The 20,961-nt window shown below is 43.8% G+C and overlaps 1 protein-coding gene across 1 annotated transcript; it reads right to left on the bottom strand.

The window, feature by feature from the left end:
• Positions 1 to 420: 420 nt before the first annotated feature.
• On the bottom strand, positions 421 to 20,939 carry KIN (Kin17 DNA and RNA binding protein). Its single transcript, XM_019543741.1, has 13 exons — positions 20,769 to 20,939; positions 17,649 to 17,743; positions 15,563 to 15,606; positions 15,324 to 15,446; positions 14,310 to 14,491; positions 13,073 to 13,121; positions 12,694 to 12,751; positions 11,042 to 11,168; positions 10,244 to 10,294; positions 9,458 to 9,526; positions 8,502 to 8,601; positions 4,951 to 5,051; positions 421 to 1,715 (listed from the first exon to the last, which is right to left on the bottom strand). Exons 1-13 carry the CDS (start codon positions 20,880 to 20,882, stop codon positions 1,653 to 1,655), a joined length of 1,176 nt encoding a protein of 391 aa, XP_019399286.1. The 5' UTR covers positions 20,883 to 20,939; the 3' UTR covers positions 421 to 1,652.
• Between the last annotated feature and the right edge of the window lie 22 nt (positions 20,940 to 20,961).

Here is a 20,961-nt window from a genome sequence, read left to right as displayed (position 1 = left end):
CCCTTCTCTCCTGCCCCACACAATACATTTCCCACACTATTGCCAAATGCATTCATATCCACACAACACCTCGTTCTTTCTCCCCATCTTCTCTCACCCAAATAAATGACCTCTCCCGCTTCAACAGTGCCCTTCTAGCTTAAGTCAATACAGATCTCCCCTCTCCTTTCCCAACTATTTACACGATTCAGAACCACCGAGATAGTGGCCCCCAAACCATCTAATGACTGCACTACTGTTACAATCAACATCCCCCCATTATGTGAACCTAATGCTTGTCACCCTCATATCTACCCTTCAGTTACATTTAAAGCTTCTCCAGCTCTGGACCATGTATTTCTACACATTTGTACAGTGACCACCAAAAGGGAATCCTAGCTTAGTCCAAGTGCTACAAAAACACTAATAAAAGAGCGTGGATCAGTAGTGACTTGATTATATATTTTTTAAAAATCAAGTGGCCATAAACAAGCGATTTGTCCTCTGTAGTCAAACTTAGTTGGAGGAAAACCATTTCTGTCATGTTCCAAGAAGACAGAAGATCTAATTAGAGACACATCCAGCCATAACGTAATGCTCTGTCCTCTTCTGACAACAGTCTGTCACTTTTAGTTATCTGAACAAATAAGGCAAGAAATTCACCTGCCCCCCTCTCTGCTGGTGCTCCCAGACAGCAGCAAGCCAACCGAGCAATCCTCCTGATTAGAAGGGGATACATGCTGAGAAAGAGCTGCTTTTATTCTATAAATTGCTTTAAAAATAAACATTGTACAAAATCACGTCACAAAATGGGACATACTTGAAAACAGTTTACAAGTAAAAGTGACTTGCAGTAGAGCTGAGAAACGGCAGTAACAAGCACAAAAGACAAAGCACTGAGATCAGCTTGTATCACGTCACTGAGGAGATTGTGCACCCAGCTGGCCTCACAGATGTGCTTGTACTATAACTCGTGCCAATAAAGGGCTCCATTTTGGAGTCCATGCAGGCAAGTCACCCACTGGTATTTACAGGAACTCTGACAGGACCAAGGGAAGCTTATCAAAATATTAAGAGAATTTCACTGTAACCTTAGAGTGATAGCTCTAAAAACTGGTGGGTCACAATTTTAATACCACTCTTAGGTACATTATTGCAACCCTGAAACCTATTGTGTTGCAGAACTGTTATGTTTCTGCTAGTCTTTCAATCCCTTCACTTATTCCTGAAGGAAGAATTCAGTTTCGGTAGTTGGTCCAAAAGTACCTTAGACAAACTCTGACAATTATCACACAAGTAGCACCTGAATTAAGGGGCCCTTTTAAGGTTGAAATATTTTCTCGAATGTTTAACATGGTTCACCAAGAAAAAAGTTCCAGCCTACAGATATCAGCAGCATCTTACAAAAGGAACTCAAATGGTTACAATATAATTCAACTTTCATACACAATCATCTGAAACAAAATTTCCACAAATACTTAGGTAATAGATTTACAGCAGTCTTTATATACACCCAGTTTGTTTGTGGTAAATCCTCTCTCTATATGCATCTATATTATAGAAATATACAAATACACATACTAATTAAAAACCCTGACATAGTAGAGTCTTGCATTTGTATGGAGAACATCGGTTTGATGTTTCCGGAAATCCACGGTGCCTTAACTCAAGTCTCAGGCAAGTTTGGAAATGTCTTCATACTGGATACTGTCAACGCGGCGTCCTTTTAAAGGCCCCTGCAGATGAACAAATCGCAAGAAATAAGAGAAAAGATAAACCTGAGGTGATTTAAAATTATATGTGAACCCAAGTCATCTGCTTTTAGAGGCATTTAAAAAAAATGTTACGTGAATGGCACTGGAAATGAAAAATCTGCCTAGCAGCAAACTGGCATTTGTACACGACGCTGGACTAACTCTTATTGATTTTTAACTAATGTTCAACCTTAATCCATCAAAGATGGGACAAGGCATGTATGAGCAAGGTCAGATTTTGGAGAAGACTGCATGTAATTAAATGAGCACAGGACAGGGTGGCAAGATTCAAGGAGACATTTATATGGAGAACAATGAATTTCAATTGTTTATGCTAACAGATTTTGGAAGGGATGTAAAATCTTGTGCTTCCACCTCTATTTGAAATAAAAACAAGGTTTTCCATGGGAAAAGATGAACCTGTATCTGCTCACTACATGGCTTTTCACACATTCCCCTTGGGAAACCTTTTTAAAGCAGCTGGCCAGGCACACATGACTTGCTTGCTGCCAGTGACTTGTTCCCCTCCTCTACCAGTTGCTGTCAAAAACCCCGGCAAACACCAAGGGAAAACAGTAAGATTGGCTGCAAGGGTGCAGAGCACTGCTGTAATGCAGCCCCTTTAAACTGTTCTTTAAAATAGCACCCCTCCTCTCCCGGCACTGAATCAGACCTTCATGGGCCAGATCTAGTCCGCTGGCCACAGGTTGCTGACACCTGCCCTGAGGCATCTGGTGCTGAAACACGGGATACAGGACTAGACCCTGGGTCTGCAATTCCCACATTGTTAGAGGAGAACAGCTACATAGACAGTGATGAGGAATTCCTTTGCAGATGCTCCGAAACAGGGCTGTATGAAACGGCTATGTTTCGATTTGGCTTCAGATTTGGCCATTACAGAGGGACAGTGATTTGTTTCAGTGTTTTGGATGACTGTTCCATTTCGATTTGGCCAAACCTGTTTCGGAGTTTTGATGCTGTTTTGGTGATTCGGCCACAGGCTGAAATGGGGAATCACCAAAACGCCTACAACTTTGTTATCTCTTGCCTGATTTAGATGTACATTGCAGGGATGGTAGCCCCTTCTGAGGGCATGAAGCCTGCCAAGTTTCAAGGAGCTGGTGAAGGGGTTCCTGGGAAACTGCACCTCAAACTGTTCAAACAAAACTTGTATCACTTGCTGGCAGCGGCAGAATGCTGTCATCTGACACACAGATCCGGGGGCCATGCGCCCCAGGAGGGCTGCGGGGCTGTGTCAGACTCCCAGGGGGTGTAGGCCCCCAGATTTGTGCGTGGGATAATAGCAGACTGCTGCTGCCAGCTGGGAGTGGTGCCTGGCACAGCCTGTGCCAAGTACCAGGAAGACTGGCGCTGCCGCTGGCCCCAGCCAGCAGCAGCAGCCTGCTGTCATCCCATGTGTAGATCTGGGGGCCTGCGCCCCTGGGAAGGCTGCGGGGTTGTGCCAGACTCATCCTGAGAGGCACAGGCCCCTGGATCTTTGCGCAGGATGACAGCAGTCTGCCGCTGCTGGCTGGGGGTAGCACCAGCACTGGGTTCTTTCCAGTGCTCAGCATGGGCTGTGCCAAGCAGACTTAGGTCCCAGCCAGCAGGAGCAGCATGCTGTCATCCTGCGCACAGATTTGGGGACCCACATCCCCCAGGAGGGTTGAGGGGTTGTGCTGGACTCCTCCCAGCAGATCTGCACATGGGATGACAGCAAGCTGCCATCCCTCCCTCAGACCACAGAGATTGGAAGGGACCCCAGGGACAGATCACAGACACTGGCCAGCTACAGATGTCAGTATCAGAGCAGTCCTTTCCCCCCCCTCCCTCTTAGTTTCTGTTTCCCTGCAAGCCTGGCTCCAAAACCCTAAAATTTTCCAAAACGTTTCAGATGCTTTTGTTTTGTTTCGGAGATGTTTTGGAGCCTTCCGTTTAATTTCAGAGTCAGTGTTTCAGGCCTTGAAACAGGTCGAAACACCTCCAAAATGAAATGGCTGCAGAAGTTTCGCACAGCCCTACTCTGCAATGTGCAAAGGGAATTCCTCAGAAAGCAATGCCTTTGCTATATATACACACAGGCCCAAGGGTATGGTCCTCTACTGTTGTGTGAGCTCTGAGGCAAAGTATGTGGTAAGGTCTTAGCATTTCCCCGGAAGACTTTTTCCCCCTCAAGAAGTTTCCGTGTGCTTTTGATTGGATGTGTTCTGTGTGCTTTTGATTCCAGGACAACTGCAAGCAGCTTTTTTGAAACATTCTTTGTGAAAGGAACATGAGAAACTACTGACCTTCCCACATGCTGCAAGAAGCCCCGTAACACTGTCAGACACACTGGTACACGTATAGATTTAGAAGCCTAATGTTAAGTACTTATTTTTTATAACAAATGTTGGGAATCCCTACACTGCATAAAACTCTAACTTGTAAAAAGCTCTAGAACCCCTCTAACTTGCATAAAAACTCACCACCCCCGGGCACCATCATTCAGTAGGTGATTATAGTGGGGGCTAGTATTTCAATGACAAAACTCTCATTGGCATTAATAACTCCAGAGGGAAAAAACAGCATCTTACGCTCAAGTGCAACTCAGAGAATATTTTCTGTGAGAAATGTGCTTTGTAACAAAAATGCAAATATAGTTTTTAACTATTAAGTAGCATGAACAAGGAAACTATATCCATTAAACAGCAAGCCACGTCCTATTTGGTAAATACTGTAAGAAAATTCATTCTTTTATGTGTATTGCTAAACCTAAGGGTTAAAGGATTAAAGACAGGAGGCATTTAAGGAAAGACCTGCAATTTCTGCAGATGAGTCTATGGCTCAAGGATTGGACTCTTACATCACCTCAAGACCCATCAGTGAGCTGTGGTAGAGAGATCATCCTTGAATTGATGAATTCCTGCCAACGCTACGTTTAAGTTGAAGTCACTAAACAGTTTACAAGCATATCTATGAAATGAAATGTGCATATTCAGTATCTGGTTGTCCTTTAAAGGTAACATGGTCAATGCAATAGATAGGGACTTAGAAAACCTTGCTCCTAGTCTGACAAGCCTGTTGAAGGACTACAGGCACTGTGTGCCTGTAATCCCTTCTGCTGATTTCCCATCAGCAGAAGAAGGATAATGATCTTGATTTCCTTTCTAAAGGGCTTGTGAGTCACAGATGAAAAATCCTACATAGGAGATGTGCCATTGTGTGAAACCGTACTTACAGAGTCAATTGTTATTGTAGCGGAGAAGCTCTTCTCGTTTATAGATTCCAAGATGCCTTCGTTTCCTCTGTAACCTCCATTTAACACCAAAACTTTCTTTCCTAAAATAGCAAAATAGGAAAAAATCTTTGTCCCAAGGAACTCTCAGCATCTTTTGACTTGTCCTTCTGTTCAGACAGCACAGGACAGAGATGCTTTGCAAAGTCCATATCAGAACTGCAGATCAGCGTTCATTAGCAGGCTGTTCTGAGATAATGCTCAGTTTTCCCCCAGGGCTTGTAAGTGTCATGATGCTCTTTAGTTTAATACTAACAGATGGACATGTGCAGTGAACCCCATCTACAGAAGCTACTAACATCCCCTGGATCACTGCGCCCCTGCACTCTGCTCCCCATGTACCTTATACTCTTCTACTTCAGCAACCTTCTGCAACAGCTCCCACAACTTTCCTCAACCCAGGGCTGTGTGTATCTTCCCCTTGCCAGGGTTCCCTTTTCTGTTGCTGTACCATGCCCCTCCCACATTATGTGCCACCTTCCCTTCTCCAACCAAGGATCCTGGTCTCCCATTTTCCTTCTCTATGCATCTTCCCCCTTCCAATCTACCAGAGGGTTCTCTGTAATCTCCCATTCAGCCCAGGCCAGAAGCTGTGTCAGCTCATTTCCTCCCTCCCACCTACCCACAACACAGATCTTCTTCCTCTTCCTGCCAGGGGTTGTATGTGTTGCCTACACCCCCTTCCCTTTACAGAAGGGTCTCCATTCTCTTCCTAAGCCATGGGCTCCGTGTCCCCATGTCCTCTCACTCTCCATAAGGGCCTCATTCTAGATGCTGTGCCCCTCTTCTCTCCACACTCCTTTTCTCAAAGCCAGGGGATCAGAGTATGCCCCTGCAAGCCAGTTGTCTAGCCCAATAGTTTCTGCAGGCAGGTTTTGTTCCCTGAGGAGCTCCTTAGCCAATCTTCCCAAATGCTGCTCAAGGACTTTGCTTTAAGACAACAAGCAAAAAACCAAACAAAACCAAACCCTTCTGCCTTGTTCTAAGCCAGGGATAGGCAACGTTTTTTGGCTGGAGTGCCAAAAAACCCCACAAAGTCTACCTTAGAAGGTGCCGGCATGCCATAAAAACAAAATTGGGAAGGGGGTACCATACAAGGCAGGATGCACTGCATATTAATATATTTAATAATCATAAATGTTGCCCTTGTTGTTGTGTACTTTTTTTGTTAAGCATGTTGCAGTGAGAGAAAAAAAGAGAAGTAAGAGAATGAGGAGAGAGAGAGAAAGAGGGAAAGAAATTAAGAAGAGGGGAGAGAGAGAGAACCAGGCACGTGTACACACACACACACACACACACACACACACACACACGCAGAACCAGAACAGACACATGCACACACACAACCAGAGGCAGACAAACATACCCAAACATGGGTGCACAGAGCTGGGCTGCTGGGACCAGTGGACAAAGTCTGACCTAATAACGCCCTGGGCCTGCTGGAGCCCCTGTACTTCCCTGGGGAGCCAGCCCCCGGGCTGCAGCATGGCCGGCCAAGGCCCCAGCCCAGAGCCTTCCCATCAGCCCAACTATCCACCCCGCACAGCTAAGCCCGCAAAGGTGTGGCATTCCTGGCAAGGGGCAGTGCCAGCTTCATCCCGGGGGGAGGTGGGGGGGGCTGAACCAGTGCTGGGCTTGGAGTAGGTAGGAATCAGGCTGGCTCAGCTGCAAGCAGTGCGGGCTCCATAGTTGGCAGCAGGTACACAGAGCTAGGGCTGGCTGCAGCCAGGAGGTTGCAAACAGCCACACACATGCCTCAGAGCAAATGGGGGGGGGGGGCCCCTGAGGCAGCGCAACCCTGGCCTCTCCCCTTGCTGACACAGAGCTGATGACTGGGCTCCGGAGCCCAGCCTGCGCTCTGGACCACTGCAGCAAGCAGGCTGCAAACAGCTGTACCAGCCTATGGCATCAGCTCTGTTCTGGCACATGCACCTGCGCCTTAGAGTGGGTGGCGGGGTGGGCCTGAGGCAGCGCAACCCCAGTCTCTCCCCTGCTGCCAGTACAGAGGTGATGGCAGGGCTCCGGAGCCCAGCGCAGCTGTTTGTAGCCAGCCTGGGCTCTGGACAGCTGCAGCAAGCAGTGGGCAGGCTGCAAACAGCTGTGCTGGGCTCCACAGCTCCAGCATCAGCTCCATGCTGGCAATAACTGCACATGCACCTCAGAGCGGACAATAGACATTCCGTCATTATCCAAATGCCCTGAAGCTGGGCTCTCTTAGCAGGGCTGTTTCCTCTTGAAGGGACAGGCTACCCCGTTCCAGCTCTCTTTTCCTGTTTTTTATTATTTCTGTTCTCTGTCACCTGCTGTTGTGGCTCAGTGGTAGCATTCTTGTTCATCATGCAGGAGATATGAGTTCAATTCCTGGATGCACATATAACTAGAGGCACTGATGTCTCAAAAGTCTAAAGGGGAGATGGAAGTTTTGGCCAGCCTCCACTCCTCCATACTTCTGCCTAGGCATACATGCCAAAAGTCCAGGGATCCTGGTGTTTCATTTTAATCATGGAAAAATGTGGATTTGGGGTTTTCATTAACCAGAAATTGGGGATTTTTTTTTAAACTAGAGAAAACCAGGATCCCTGCTGATGACCTCTCACCCATATAACCATAATCCAGGACTAATAGTTGCCTACTACCTCTGCATCATACAGGAGGTCAAACTCTTAACATCTCTGACTTTCCTGGCATGGTGGCAGTGACTCATTGAGGTGGGTGGGCAGGATTGCCACTTGGCACACTGCATTGGGCCCTATCCCACATGGGCCCGGCCGCTGTTGGCTGCAGTGCCAGGACTGTGCAGCTGCAGTACCAACAGGAAGCCAGGAGGGGAAGGATGCGGGGGGGGAGGGGGGGAGCAGAGGCCTGGGCCCGACTGCAGCACAGCACAGTGGCACAGGGCACATCCCTTCTGGTGGTGGCCAGCAGGCCAGATAGAATCAATTGATGGACCAAATACAGCTTGCAGGCCATACTGTGCCCACCCCTAAGTGAGAACACTCCCTGCATTGTTGGAACTGAGTAGCTGTGGTTTTCAAAGTTACTGCATTATAGATGAACATCTACAAAAATACTACCAAGATGTCTGCAAACTTGGCCAATTCTACATGTCTATACTAAGCATAATTTTGGAGGGAACAGGCAGTCTAAGAATGATGCAAGGCAATCAGGAAAGTTTTTGGCAAGCCATCTCTGCTATCGCCAATGGATCCAAAAAAATACTTATACATCCTTCTTAGAAGAGCATCATTCCTTTAGGAGAGGACTGTGAAAAATCCAAAAAGAAAAAACCCACAAAATTTCCACCAAGAGAGGCCACAAGATAGTTGGAGAATTGCCAGAATATCAGAACTCAACGTGGATAAGAAATGTGCTTATTCAGAGATGTAGCAAAAAGAGGCTTCTTGCCAGAATCTTCAAGTGAAGGCTTAGGAATTACAGCTTAAAGAATGAAAGCACAGATAATGATTTGATGGCTGGTTTTGAAATGAATTTACCTGGTGCCGGGATTACTGTCTCTAGATGCGTCTGGTCAAGTTTCAGCTTGTCTCCAGAATCAATCATCTTTACCACTGCTGTGTATTTGTCGATTACTTCCTGTCATGGAAAATCAAATATATTAGGAAGAGTGGTGATGGGGAAGGGAGGATACCACATACAACTATTTTTTTAAAGAGAATAATAAAGTGACACACAGAGAAGAGGATTCTAAGCAAATAGCTTAGAAATAATTGTGCTTTGAATTTTTCTGAAGGTTTAATTTAAAAATGAGCAGATATCCAGGAACATAACTTTACTGCTGAGCTAGAAATAACTAGAGATTTCAGGCGTCCAAACTGAGATGTTTAAAAAGGACCTGATTTTCAAAAGAAGTTGGGAACCCTCATTTTTTAAATGATGCTCAGTTGCTTAGTCATTCTGCATTCCCACTTGAAACACTTTAAAGCATCAGTTTTGTCATGTTTGACCAGATCAGCTGTCTGGTCTAATAAAGTTTTTTGTCTCTGATAGTAGCCATAAAAGGCTGTGTCAGAACAGCAGAGGCAGGCTTGGCCAGCTGAAAAGCTTCTGAACACACAGGATACGTGTTCAAAGATAATTTGGGATTTTTTCTTGTCAGGGCAGAGTTGAAATCCTTAGGTACCCCCCAGAAACCAGATGACTTTATGGTTTAAGGAAAAAGTCAGCCATGTGATCAGATCCTCAAAATAAAACAGATCCAAGAATAAACTTTAATAAGGAGGACCAAATAAAAGAGTGAAGGATCCAGGAACACATTAACACAAACTACAAAGTTATGGGAAAACCTGTATTCTGACCGTTGAAATTCAACTTCTAGCAACTCCAATATCTGAACAAAACCCTGAGACGTATTTTTTTGGTTGTTGTGGAAACACACCCACCTCCCATTACTGTATTCAAACTTTTCCCAAATTAAATGATCTGTACTCACCTTAACAACTGCCTTCTTTTTGTGATACTTCTCACCTAGCTTTTTTGTTACAATTTTTACAACAATCTCCTGGATGAAGAGTGGGGAAAGAGAGAGAGAAGAAAAGGTTACATACAGTACACACGGTTTAGTGTCCCTCTTCAATTATTTTTTAGCTTAAGTTGTCCCACCCATACAGACTGCAATTTTCTGTTATGTAGCATCAGAAAGCAAAGATGCTAAGACTTGCTGTTTATGCTAGTGCTACAGCATGTTATTTGCTTCAACTGAAACATTTTTGTTTTAAAAGCATATTTCAATTTGATTTTGGTACATCAAACAGCAACCATAGACATTGCACTACATCTTGAAGCTCTGGATTTAACTGCATGCGCCTTCTACTTACATTTCAAGAACCAATTCTGCTAGCGGATTCCTAAACCTTTATGTAGCCCAGTAGCTAGTGTGGAAGAGGGTCAAACTTTGCTAGAATAAATTACAAGTGCATCCAGAGAAACTTGAATAGTACTCATCCTTTAACCACAGAGTAACCCACCACAACAAAAAAGAGGGTAAATATCTGGAGCATCATGCCATAGAATAGTAAAAACTGTAAAACTAGGGAAATTAAATCAGTTTACAAAATCCGGGAGCAAGTCTTGTATGACAATTTTTCTTTCTGAAAAATGAAAGAGCATTTGTTTCAAATTCAGCCTTTGGATCTAGACACTGCAAATCAAGAGCTCTATGCATATACTCAAAGGGCAGAATTTTCCTTGATAGACTTGTAATGGTTTAGGTACTTACAGGCTGCAACCAGTAGTCTGTCCGGGCTGTTTTTTTCTTTTCTTCTTCAAACTATGGAAGAAGAAGAAAAAAAAGTGTCAGTCACCATGTCACTATTTTCATATGAAAGCAATGTTCCCCTTCCCAAACAAATTCTATATATTCTGGTAAAAAAAAACCCAAACAAGCTAAAGTGGGTTAGTGAAAATATTTTATTTTTATGTAACAATCTGAGGAAGTCCAGAAATATGAGTTAAAATAAGGGTGTTTCTGTTATATTTAGTCCAGCCAAAGGTTTAGACTCATTTTCTTTTCTGGTAGAATAAGGACTCTGTAGCACAGGGGTCAGCAACCCCCAGCATGTGTGCCGAGCATGGCACACAAGGCCATTTTGCTTGGCACACAACCACCAGCCCGGGCTCTAAGCAGCTGCTGTCAGCCACAGAGCCAGGCTGCTCCCAGCAGGCGGCTGGGAGGCTGCAAGCCCTGCTGCAAGCAGACTGGGTTCCTAGGGCCGGCTGCAGCTGGGAGGCTGCAAACAGCTGCTCCGGGCTCCAGCATGTCAGCACCCCGGCACCTTCCAAGGTAGATATTGTGTTTTTTTTCAGCACTCTGGCCAAAAAATATTGTCTACCCTGCTGTAGCGGGTAGCAGTGCAGCTTATGAGGCACTGGTATGAAACAGAGCAAGCTGCTATCACCACTCAAGCGTGAGCTGGACCCTCCAATCCTCGTTAAAGTTAGCCCAAGGGAGAGTGCATTAAATGACACAACTTGTCATTAAAAAGGCATGCAAGGTTATATATGAGCTCTACTATACCTCCATGATCTCATCCAGCGCAGATTTCTTCTTTTTCTCCTTTGATTGACCAGAGCTTTGACCAGTTTCTTTCCGTTTAACCGATCCGGTTCCTCCCACCATCTTCAGTGCACTGGGCCCAAGGACACTGCCGGAAGAGGGGTGTGACTAATGATGAGATAGTGTTTTCATAATCAGTCTCAAAACTGACACTGCTACAGAGATGTATCTGATTAAATAAATTGTGCAAACAAGTGCTACTGATTTTTTAGACACCCCAACCCCCAAACCTATGTGGACTCCAACACAAACAGGAGCGGATCAATTTGCAGGATTATGGTATTAGATCATAACCTCTTTGGAACACATGCTTTCTTTTATAGTCTGATTATAGGCAGCACCAAAATTAGTCTACTGACCATGCTAATTTACTGGCTTGAAGACTTTGATGGATCCCTTCAACCAACTGTTACTTCCAGCCATAGCATAGGGTAATTTTTCTGACACTGCAGAGATACAGCTGGTAGGAAACAAACCTGTAGTACAATTAACTAATAGAACCCCTCAGGGTGCATTGGACCATATGTTTTTGTTTCCTTGGAAAAAGCCGATGCCTCTAGAGGACAGGCAAAGCAATGAAGATGCCATATCTGTAGGATTCACAACTAGATATTAATCCATCAGTGTTTGCTCTAGGCCTGAAATTCCCTATTAACATTGACTTCTTTTACACATCGTGAGAAATGCAGACCTACCATATCCTCAAAGATTTAGCTTAATTCCACTGAGTACCACAAATGCTCACAGAACTGTATTTCTTAACAGGTGGAGTAAGAAATTCTGTTCAGGGAACTCTGTATGCTGAGTTCTTTAACACCCTGTATTTACAAATAATTTATAAGTATGCCTTACAGTGTTTAATCTTTGTCTACCAGTTTGTTGTCTCATTTTCTGTCTGGCATACATCCCGTCACAGCTCTTATCTAAAAGTTTATCTTGTGATGATAGGAAAGCTTTCATTTTACTTGTAATATGTTTAATTACAATATTGTCCTGTGAAAGAGGATTTATCATCAGCCAAATGGTTTTACAAGTGCAGAAACTTACTGTTGCTTGTACTATCAATTCTTTTCTCCTGTATTGCTTGCAGGTAAGCAATTATGATTAAATTCAGCGAAGTTTGAAAAAAACTGGTTTAGTTTCACCCTCCAGAATGCTGAGCAGCAAAAATGTATCAGAAGCAACTGAAGACAGTAATGAAAACACATTGTACAAGCCAAAATTAACTAACTCAATAAACAATAGGCGGACAGCTGCATATTGCTGATATGCTTTAAAAAAAATTTTGATCATATACCATATCCCTCTCCTCACCTTATAAGAAGTGTTTCTTTGGAGCTGATCCTGCAACTGGTTTCTAATTCCCAGACATCCATATAAAGCCTTAATGAGTTTAGGAGCCTACTTTTAATTTAAGCCAGGTCAAAGACTTGAAGGCCAGAAAGAAACATTGCATTTTCTAATCTGCTCTACTTCATAGCAGGAGCAGGCATAAGACTATAAAACTGCCAGGACAAAAACTGTCCCCTCCATATGGCAACTACCGAACACAGGTAACCATAAATTATATATGTAATATATAATAAAGGGATAGCCTTAGCATCTTTTCTCACCTTGTTTTGGAAGATGCTGCTACCGAAGTACTTGCGCCTTTGTTTAAATTAAATGCAACTACAAAATGAGAGAGATGTTACTCATTTCTACCCTTTAAACACATGTCCATTTAAAGATGTGACACTATAAATAATCCCAAATGAACAGGGCTACAGATTTAGACAGATTCACAATTTAAATGCTTTGCCTCATCTATTCAAATAAATTACTTTTCTTAGTAAAAGAACACATTGCATTTCTATAGCACTTCTCAATAAAGTCAGAGTAATTTACAAAACACCAAGTAATTCTCAAACTTCACTCTTCTAATATATCCACTGGACCCCACAAATGCCCTTTTTAAGTTACAAACATTTATATGTTTAAAAATCTAGTTACCTTTTTCTTCATCATTGTCTCTGTTTAGTTCAGTATAGACAGGCCTTTCCTGCCAACATAAAACACAACAATTGCAGGGGTCAGATAAACCACTGGCACTGCACATCGTTGCTGGCAATCATTAATTCGCTTGATTTTACAGTTTACTGTAATGGGCATACAATACCAGGCTGACCTGGTCCATAAAGACAATTATGGATGGAAGACATTACCTTGTTAATGCTTTTTGCAGCATTCTCTCATTGTCTATATATGGATATAATTTGAAACAGACCAGCTCCAACCTTAGTTTAAAATTGTTTAAAACTTCACAGATTTCATAGACAGGGCTGGAAGGGACCTTGGATGATCACCGAGTCCAGCCCCCTGCCCCAGGGGCAAGAAGTCAGCAGGAATCATAGGATCCCAGCAAGAAATTTCTCTTGAAGGCATTCAAACTAGGTGCTTGAACCACCTTTGGTGGCAGGCTATTCCAGACCTTTGGAGCTTGGACAGATCACCCCTTAGCCTGTGCTTTTCCAGGCTGAAGAGTCCCATAGCTCTCAGCCTCTCATCATAAGGTCCGTTTTCCTGACCTCTGAACATGCGTGTGGCTCTTCTCTGGACTTACTTATGAGGAAGTGGAATTGAAAGCTAAAAGTTTAAATCCCAGACATCAATGGGTTAATGAGTCCTGGAGCAATGCCAACAACCACGAGGTAAAATGCATGTCTGAGGAATTCTCTGCTGGATTATTCCAAGGTACCTATGGGCAAGAGCAGAGGGTTGTGAAAAGGAACTCCCATAGGGGCTCCCTGCTCTGCATATGCAGAACCTGCCACCATGAAATTTCCAAGATGTGCAGGATCAGATCCCTGAAGCCATGGGAGCACCTGCCTGGGCAGCTGGAGAGCTCTGGGCTATGCACCCTCTGCCACCATAAAGCAAACTGGTCTCCAACGCAAAAAAGTGACACAAACATTTACCATCTCTTGTCATGGCCACAATTTGGGGTATTTATAGCATGAAAAGGGGCAAGAACATCTATTTGCTTGGACTTTGTGCTGTCATAAATTTTTTTATGATGGCACAAAGGCAACATCTGTTTGCAGGCAAAGGCTGATCAATCAGAGCCTAGTAAGCGCAAATTGCATTCCAATGCAAGATTCAGGTGGAGTGGTTCTATACCTACATATATATTATATACTTAAAAAGCACTTTTTTGCCCTTAAGTTTGGTATACACTGTATTTTCTCACCTGATCTTTCCCCTCTAAACCTCTTCTAACCTGCTCTTCAATGAATTTAGCCGTTTTTTCTTCATCATCAAGGTCTTGCTTCTTTTTCTTCTCTTGTTCTAGCTGTCTGCGGATAGTCTCTGGGTCCCTGTCAATGTACTGAATGTACCAGCCTTTGGGAGTCTCATCCACTTTGCAAAGACCTTAAAAGTGCACGTATTAAAAGTTCCCGTCAAAGCCAAACCAGAAAAAAAACAATGTTTATTTAAAACATGATATTCATAGAAGAAGTAATATGCAAAGACATTTTTCACTGACCATGTTTTGTATATTAATGAACGGACATAACTGTAGTACTTCCCCCTCCAGTACGATTTTGGGAAAACTGATTTTAAACTCTCATAAAAACAAACTTCAGCTAATCTGATTTATTTGGAAATAGGACAGTGAAGCTAGCATAGCAAGGTAAGTACTTCAGCTTCCTTTATTTAATGAAGAAAGCATTTCCTTTTTAACTAGCAATAAAAGTGAAATAGATACATATAAATGATATATAGCATATCCTTATTTATATGACATAAAAGGTTACTAAATTGAATCATCATTATTACTGCTAATGTTATTGGAATGCGTTGACAGTGACTATGTCACTCACAAGTGAATCCACAGAGGTCACTATAAATAAATGCTTATAAAAACCTTTTATGACACTACACTACCAAAATTCTCTGCATCTTGCACTCAACAGAAAGTTAATTACTGTAACTATTAAAAGTTTAGCCTTTCATTGGTCCAAAGAATTAAGACTGACTTCCCAATTGTTCTGCCACCACACTTTGCAGAAAGATTCTGTATTTGGGAAACATTTCTGTGCTAGTTTCTATTGTTGTTTCCAATGACAATAGCTGATAACTCATCACAGGTTAGTAGTAATTCTGGTGAATACGAGTTAACGGACGGATAAAACAGGATAAGGTTCACTGCAGACTTGGTTACCACTGGTTTTGAAATGTATCATATGCATATTATAATTACCTTCTCTCCCTAACCATTTAGTAAAATCAGTCAGCGTTTCCCACTGTGTGGCATTCATGTGGATATGCTCTCGATGGCTGATATATTCATTGTACACAATATTATTGTGGACTCTCTTTGTTCCTAAAAAAAAAAAAAATCCATTAAATACAGGTCAGCCACTGAGGAAAAACTGATTTTAATTTGTTATTAAGGTATTAAGGGGAAAGAGAGAAAGAAATCCCAGGCCATGTATTTACCAAATCTCCTCCTGAGTAGTTCCAAGAAATCATTTCGAAATTCCCTATGGAATAAAGAAAATAAGCTCTTTAAATATACTTGTAGTTATATAGCATTTCTATTTTTAAGTGACAGTGGAAATTATTCACAATATAAAAAAAGTATTCGATTAAAATTAATGTCATCATATTCAGATAATCATTTCCTGTTCCACTGGCATTCCTATATTTGTAGGTCTTAAAAAGCAAGTGAATGTGCACATGCACACATACACCACATGAACACACATGCATGCACGTGCGCACACATTTCACCTTTGATAAATGAGCACCCAACCAGACAGAAATGCAGCTATTCCCTTACTACTACCTTCAAGGAGTTACTAATGTTACTATAACCTGCAGCATTAATACATTCTGATGGGTGGGTGACACATTCTGATTGGCTTACAAGGTAATGAAAAGGGTTGTAGGGTGGTAACAACATCTCACCAGAGATCTAGAGACATGAATTTGAGCCTTTCTGGATTCATGCTAGACATTGCGCCAAGTCAGCTTTGCTGCCGGGGGTACCTGGTCATTCAAATCAAGGAGCTAAAAGTGGCTGGACATGATCAGTGGCTGGACCCATCGCTCCCTTGTGTGTGGACAGCTAACAGAAATTGGTATGCCTTAGCCAGGCTAGACTGATAGGCTACCCTATGCTCTGGATAGACCTTTGAATAAAGTAGTGCCACTTGATGTAAGATGCTTAAACAGAGAATGAAATTTTCAAAAGCCCCACTAAGTTCTGATGAAACTTACCACTTAATTTTCCAAACACCTGTTTAAAAAGTTAGCCACTGAGTGCAGTACAACAAAATATCACCATTCGTTAACACTCGGGATCTTCTAAGGAAATCCACTGCAATATAAGAAGACTGCACAGTAGGGGTGCACTGATAAAGATTTTCTTAGCCAGTACCAATAGCCAATTATTCACCAGGCATATCGGCCAGCACTGATCCTATAACCGATTTATAGGAATGCAGCTGGGCAATGTAGACATCAGTTCCCTGCAGGTAAGTCTGTAGAGGGGAAGGGGCATGGGTGGTGCAGATTGAGACCACCCTCAGTGAGGGAGGCAGAGGTAGGGGCAGGGTGGTGAATGGGACCCTGGGGCTGGGATGGGATGGAGCCGCAGATGGCTCGTGCAGGGGATCAGTGTCCTGGCACTTAAAAATGGTGGTGGGGTCGCTTGAACTAAAGCTCACTGAATGAGTTTTAGTTCAAGCGCTGCCACCACCATTTTTAAGTGACAGGACACTTTTAACCAGAGCAGAGCCGAGTGGGGCAAGGGCGGGACTCTCCACCCTGCTGCCTCTGCCCCAGGAGCTGAGTAACAGCCATGCCGCATCCCCTGCCCATCTGGAAGCAGCAAGTTATGCCTCCTGGTGCTAGGTGGGCAGGGGGCATGCAGCTAGCACGTGACTCCCAGGGCAAAGGCAGCAGGGCTGAGAGCCCCAAGCCCACAGTGAGCAGCCTGCATCCACACTCACCCTGCTCAGCTCTGGTCCTAAAAGCATACCAGAGCTTAAAAATGGTGGCAGTGGCGCTTGAACTAAAACTCATTCAACAAGCTTTACCTTAAGAACCCTCACCGCCATTTTTAAGCACTGGGACACCGATCCCCTGGACAAGCCACCCACGGCTCTGTCCCACTCCCTGCCCCAGGGTCCCATTTCACCACACTGCCACAGCCCCAACCCCTCTCATTACCTCACCATGATGACCTTGATCTGCCTCCCCACGCCCCTTTTCTCACCCGTGCCCTCCCCAACTTACCTACAGGGCGGTGCTCTCCATGCTGCCCTGCTGCATTGCTAAGCACATGCGTGCATGCAGCTACATGTATGCATGTGGTGTCTGGGGGCCCCAGTCAGAAGGCATATTATATTTATTGGAACATTATTAGCTACACCAGTCAAAAAAAGGCTGAACGCTGATAATGTTAAATTTCCTTTTATTGATGCCAATCTAATATGGCACCAATATACTGGTGTACGTCTGCTGCACAGGGGTTCAACTGCAGGATCACAGCTTAAGGGGGGATATGGGGAAAACTTACTCTGAAAAATAGTCCATAAACTGCTGAGGGTTTTCAGAAGCCAGCAGTAGCTGCCTCTGGTGGGATTCAGACATACAGTGACATTTGAAGCCATTCTGCAAAAAAACCCAAACAAACGAAAAAGAAAGAAAGAAAGAAAATGAGTGTGTTGTGTCCCTTGACTCTATGGAGTTGACATTTTAAAGAGCAACAAACTACAAGGAAAGGTTTTTAAGTAAAACTGACCCCTGGTACAAGTAACACTAATGTTTCACAGCACATAGGGCTAAAGACCAAGTAGATTCCCTTTGCTTTGCCACTATCCCAGACACTCTCTGTGTTCCCCACTCACATGTGCCAGTTCCGTCTCCTCCCTTATAGCCTTTCATGCCCAGAACTCCATCCTAGCATAGCCAGCATTTATCTATTTGGCACTTCATCTGCATGTGTTTATTGGCACTATCTCCTGATGTTCATATGAGGGTTTGACCTTACAGTTCTCATAGACTTCCCAGCTACATACACTCAGCAGGTTCATATCAGCTTCGTATCAATCCCATGGGTTCTGATTGTGCAGTTTTGGGGGTTTTTTAAAGTATGATGATACAATGATCACAAAACAAGGAAAAACATATTCACAATTTTATATATAAATTTTGCAGCCAGCCAGTTGCCTCGGGTGTAGCATTGTGCAAATCCAATAAAGTCTCATTAAATGCAACGAGAGGGCATTCAGAGGTGATGTGGTTCAAAGCTTGAAAAGGGACACCATGGTCTCAGTTCAGTGAGCTAATCCAGCCCCATCTACGTAATAGAAATCCGCATCTACCATGTCCTGCCCTGATTCGGTTTAGAGAAGACAAAAAGATGTCTGGGGAGATCAAAGCCAGCTTGTCTAATGGTGGAATTTGTAATAGTTTCTGTATTAAGGGGTGAGCCACTCTTGTATCCAGGCATCTTGGATGTTGCGTCTTCCTCAAGCTGAACTGCTGTTCTCCAAGCAAGATGTCTAGATTCCTATATGCTGCTATCATAGTCCTGGTTATACAACAATCTTATTTCTCCAGAGCAGTACTCACATCTGATCTGAATACTTTAGATACCTACTTTAAACAATAGCATCTGCACCCAAGCCCTGAAAACGGCAGTGTCTACATTTGACTTGAACAATAAATAGGCTAATTATCAATCCATTATTGTTTTCAGAGAGCAGCTCCTACATTATAACAGTACTCCTAAATATTTAGGAATCATCCTAGATAGAACGCCATCCTATAAAAAAAAAAAATTACTTAACTATAACAGCAAGTAAGTTAAGAACCCGCAAAAGTTTGCTCCAGCAACTTACTGGGACTTCTTGGGGAGCTGATGCTGATGTGCTGAGATCAACAGCTTTAGAGCTGATCTACTTTTCGGCAGAATACCGTGCCTGAATCTGGTTAAACACTCCTCGTACTGATAAGGTTGACATATAACTCAACCAAGCAATGTGAATCATTACAGGAACAATCTGATCCACCTGTCTTCAAGGGCTCCCTATCCTTAGCAACACACATCCACCCCACTAAGAAGAAAAAAAAGTCTTAACTAAATAAAGGACTAAAATAACAAAAATAATCTGCAGCTGCCTATACACAAAGATCTCTTAAACCAGCTTTTCTCAACCTGTGGGTTCTGATCCAAAAGTGGGTCACAAGAATATATGAAAGGGTCATAAACAAACTTTAAAAACAGATCAACACATTTGAAAAATGTATTCTCCTTTAAAGGAGAAAAACATGGGCAACCATGGATTTTCCCTTGCAGGCTGGCAGTGCTCCAGCCTGCAAGGGGCTGCTTGGTGCCCCCTCCAGCCCACACACAGAGGGTTTGCGGGCAGGAGACAGAGGGTCGGAAATGAGGGACCCTGGGTCAAGACTGGCTATCAATGTTTACAAATGGATTCTGGTACAAAAAAATGTGGTGGGTTTAAGACAGTGATTCTCAACATCTGACAGAAAAGTCTAGATATCCCACTTGGAGAACAGCAATTCAACTTGGGCAAGATTCTGCAGTCATAATAGTACACTGGTTATTTTACTCACCCGAGTAGTTTTATTAATTAGCCGCATGACTGGGACCCTCAGGGTTTGAGAACAAGGTGCTGAACAACGCACCCAACCCTAAAAGCACCTTAGGGGAGGCAGATAGAGGATGCTGAGGGGTGGAAAGGACTTCAGGAGGTCACATCTAGTCCATTCTCCCCTGCTCAAACCAGGACTATCCCCAACCAGATCATCCCAGCCAAAGTTTTGTCTAGATGGATGTTAAGCCTCTAAGGATGAAGAGTCCACCACCTCTCCGGGTAACCTGTTCCAATGCTTTACTACCTTTCTAGTGAGAAAGTTCTTCCTAATATCCAACTTAAAACCTCCTTTGCTGCAACCTGAGCCCATTGCTCCTTGTTCTGTCACCTCCCCACACTGAGAACAGTCCAGCTCCATCCTCTTTGTAACCCCGCTTGCAGGGAGCTGAAGGTTCCTATTAAATCCCCTCTCAGCCTTCTCTTCTCCAGCCTAAATCACCCCCCTTTTCTGATCCAGCGGGAAAGCATCCAAATCATCCCACGTTGAGAGCAGGAAGCACGCGATACCAAAGAAAAGAGACTGGAGAACAAATCAGGGCAGAAAGGAACGTGAATGAAATGCTGCTGTACTTTCCCAGCCCAGCTTAGCTGCAGAGCAGGTGGGCTCCCCCCCCCACACACTAAAACGAAGGATCACACAGCAACAACGTTGTCAGGTGTATGATATGTTGTATTTATGATCGTTTCAACCCCTATACGATGCACAATCAATAATAGTTAAAAAAGAAAAGTGTTCAAATATACAATCAATTCTGAGGCAGCTCATTGCTGCAGCCTATGCAAGACCCAAGTCACTCTCAGGGAGTCTTAACCGACTTTAGAGGACCCATATACCACCTGTGAGAGGCGCCCTTCAGCCCTTTCCTACCACGGTTGCCTCAAAATAAACGCTTCAGCTTGAAGGATCCCTTTCTCCCTGCACTGGCGACTTACAGTGGAAGTAAATGAAACCAGGGAGAATTCGCATGCTCATTTGCATATTTTTAGGAAACCAGACCCGGCCCGGCCGCGCTCACCTCGTCGCGACACTGCTTCTGGCACATCTGGCAGTACCAGCGCAACTTCTGAAGCCCCTTGGACTTGATGCGGTTGGCGATGGCCTTAGGGCTGAGGAAATCCGACTTGCCCATGGTGCCGCCGGTTGCCCAGCACCCTCACGGCTCCGCCGGAAGCGGAAGGCGGTGGCGCCGGAAGCACCTCCTCGCGCCC

This window comes from Crocodylus porosus, unplaced genomic scaffold, assembly GCF_001723895.1.
Source record: "Crocodylus porosus isolate Cpor-Errol unplaced genomic scaffold, CroPor_comp1, whole genome shotgun sequence".
NCBI classification, from domain to species: Eukaryota; Metazoa; Chordata; order Crocodylia; family Crocodylidae; genus Crocodylus; species Crocodylus porosus.
The sequence above is the reverse complement of the archived record's forward strand: the minus strand, read 5'-3'. Positions and strand labels throughout refer to the sequence as shown.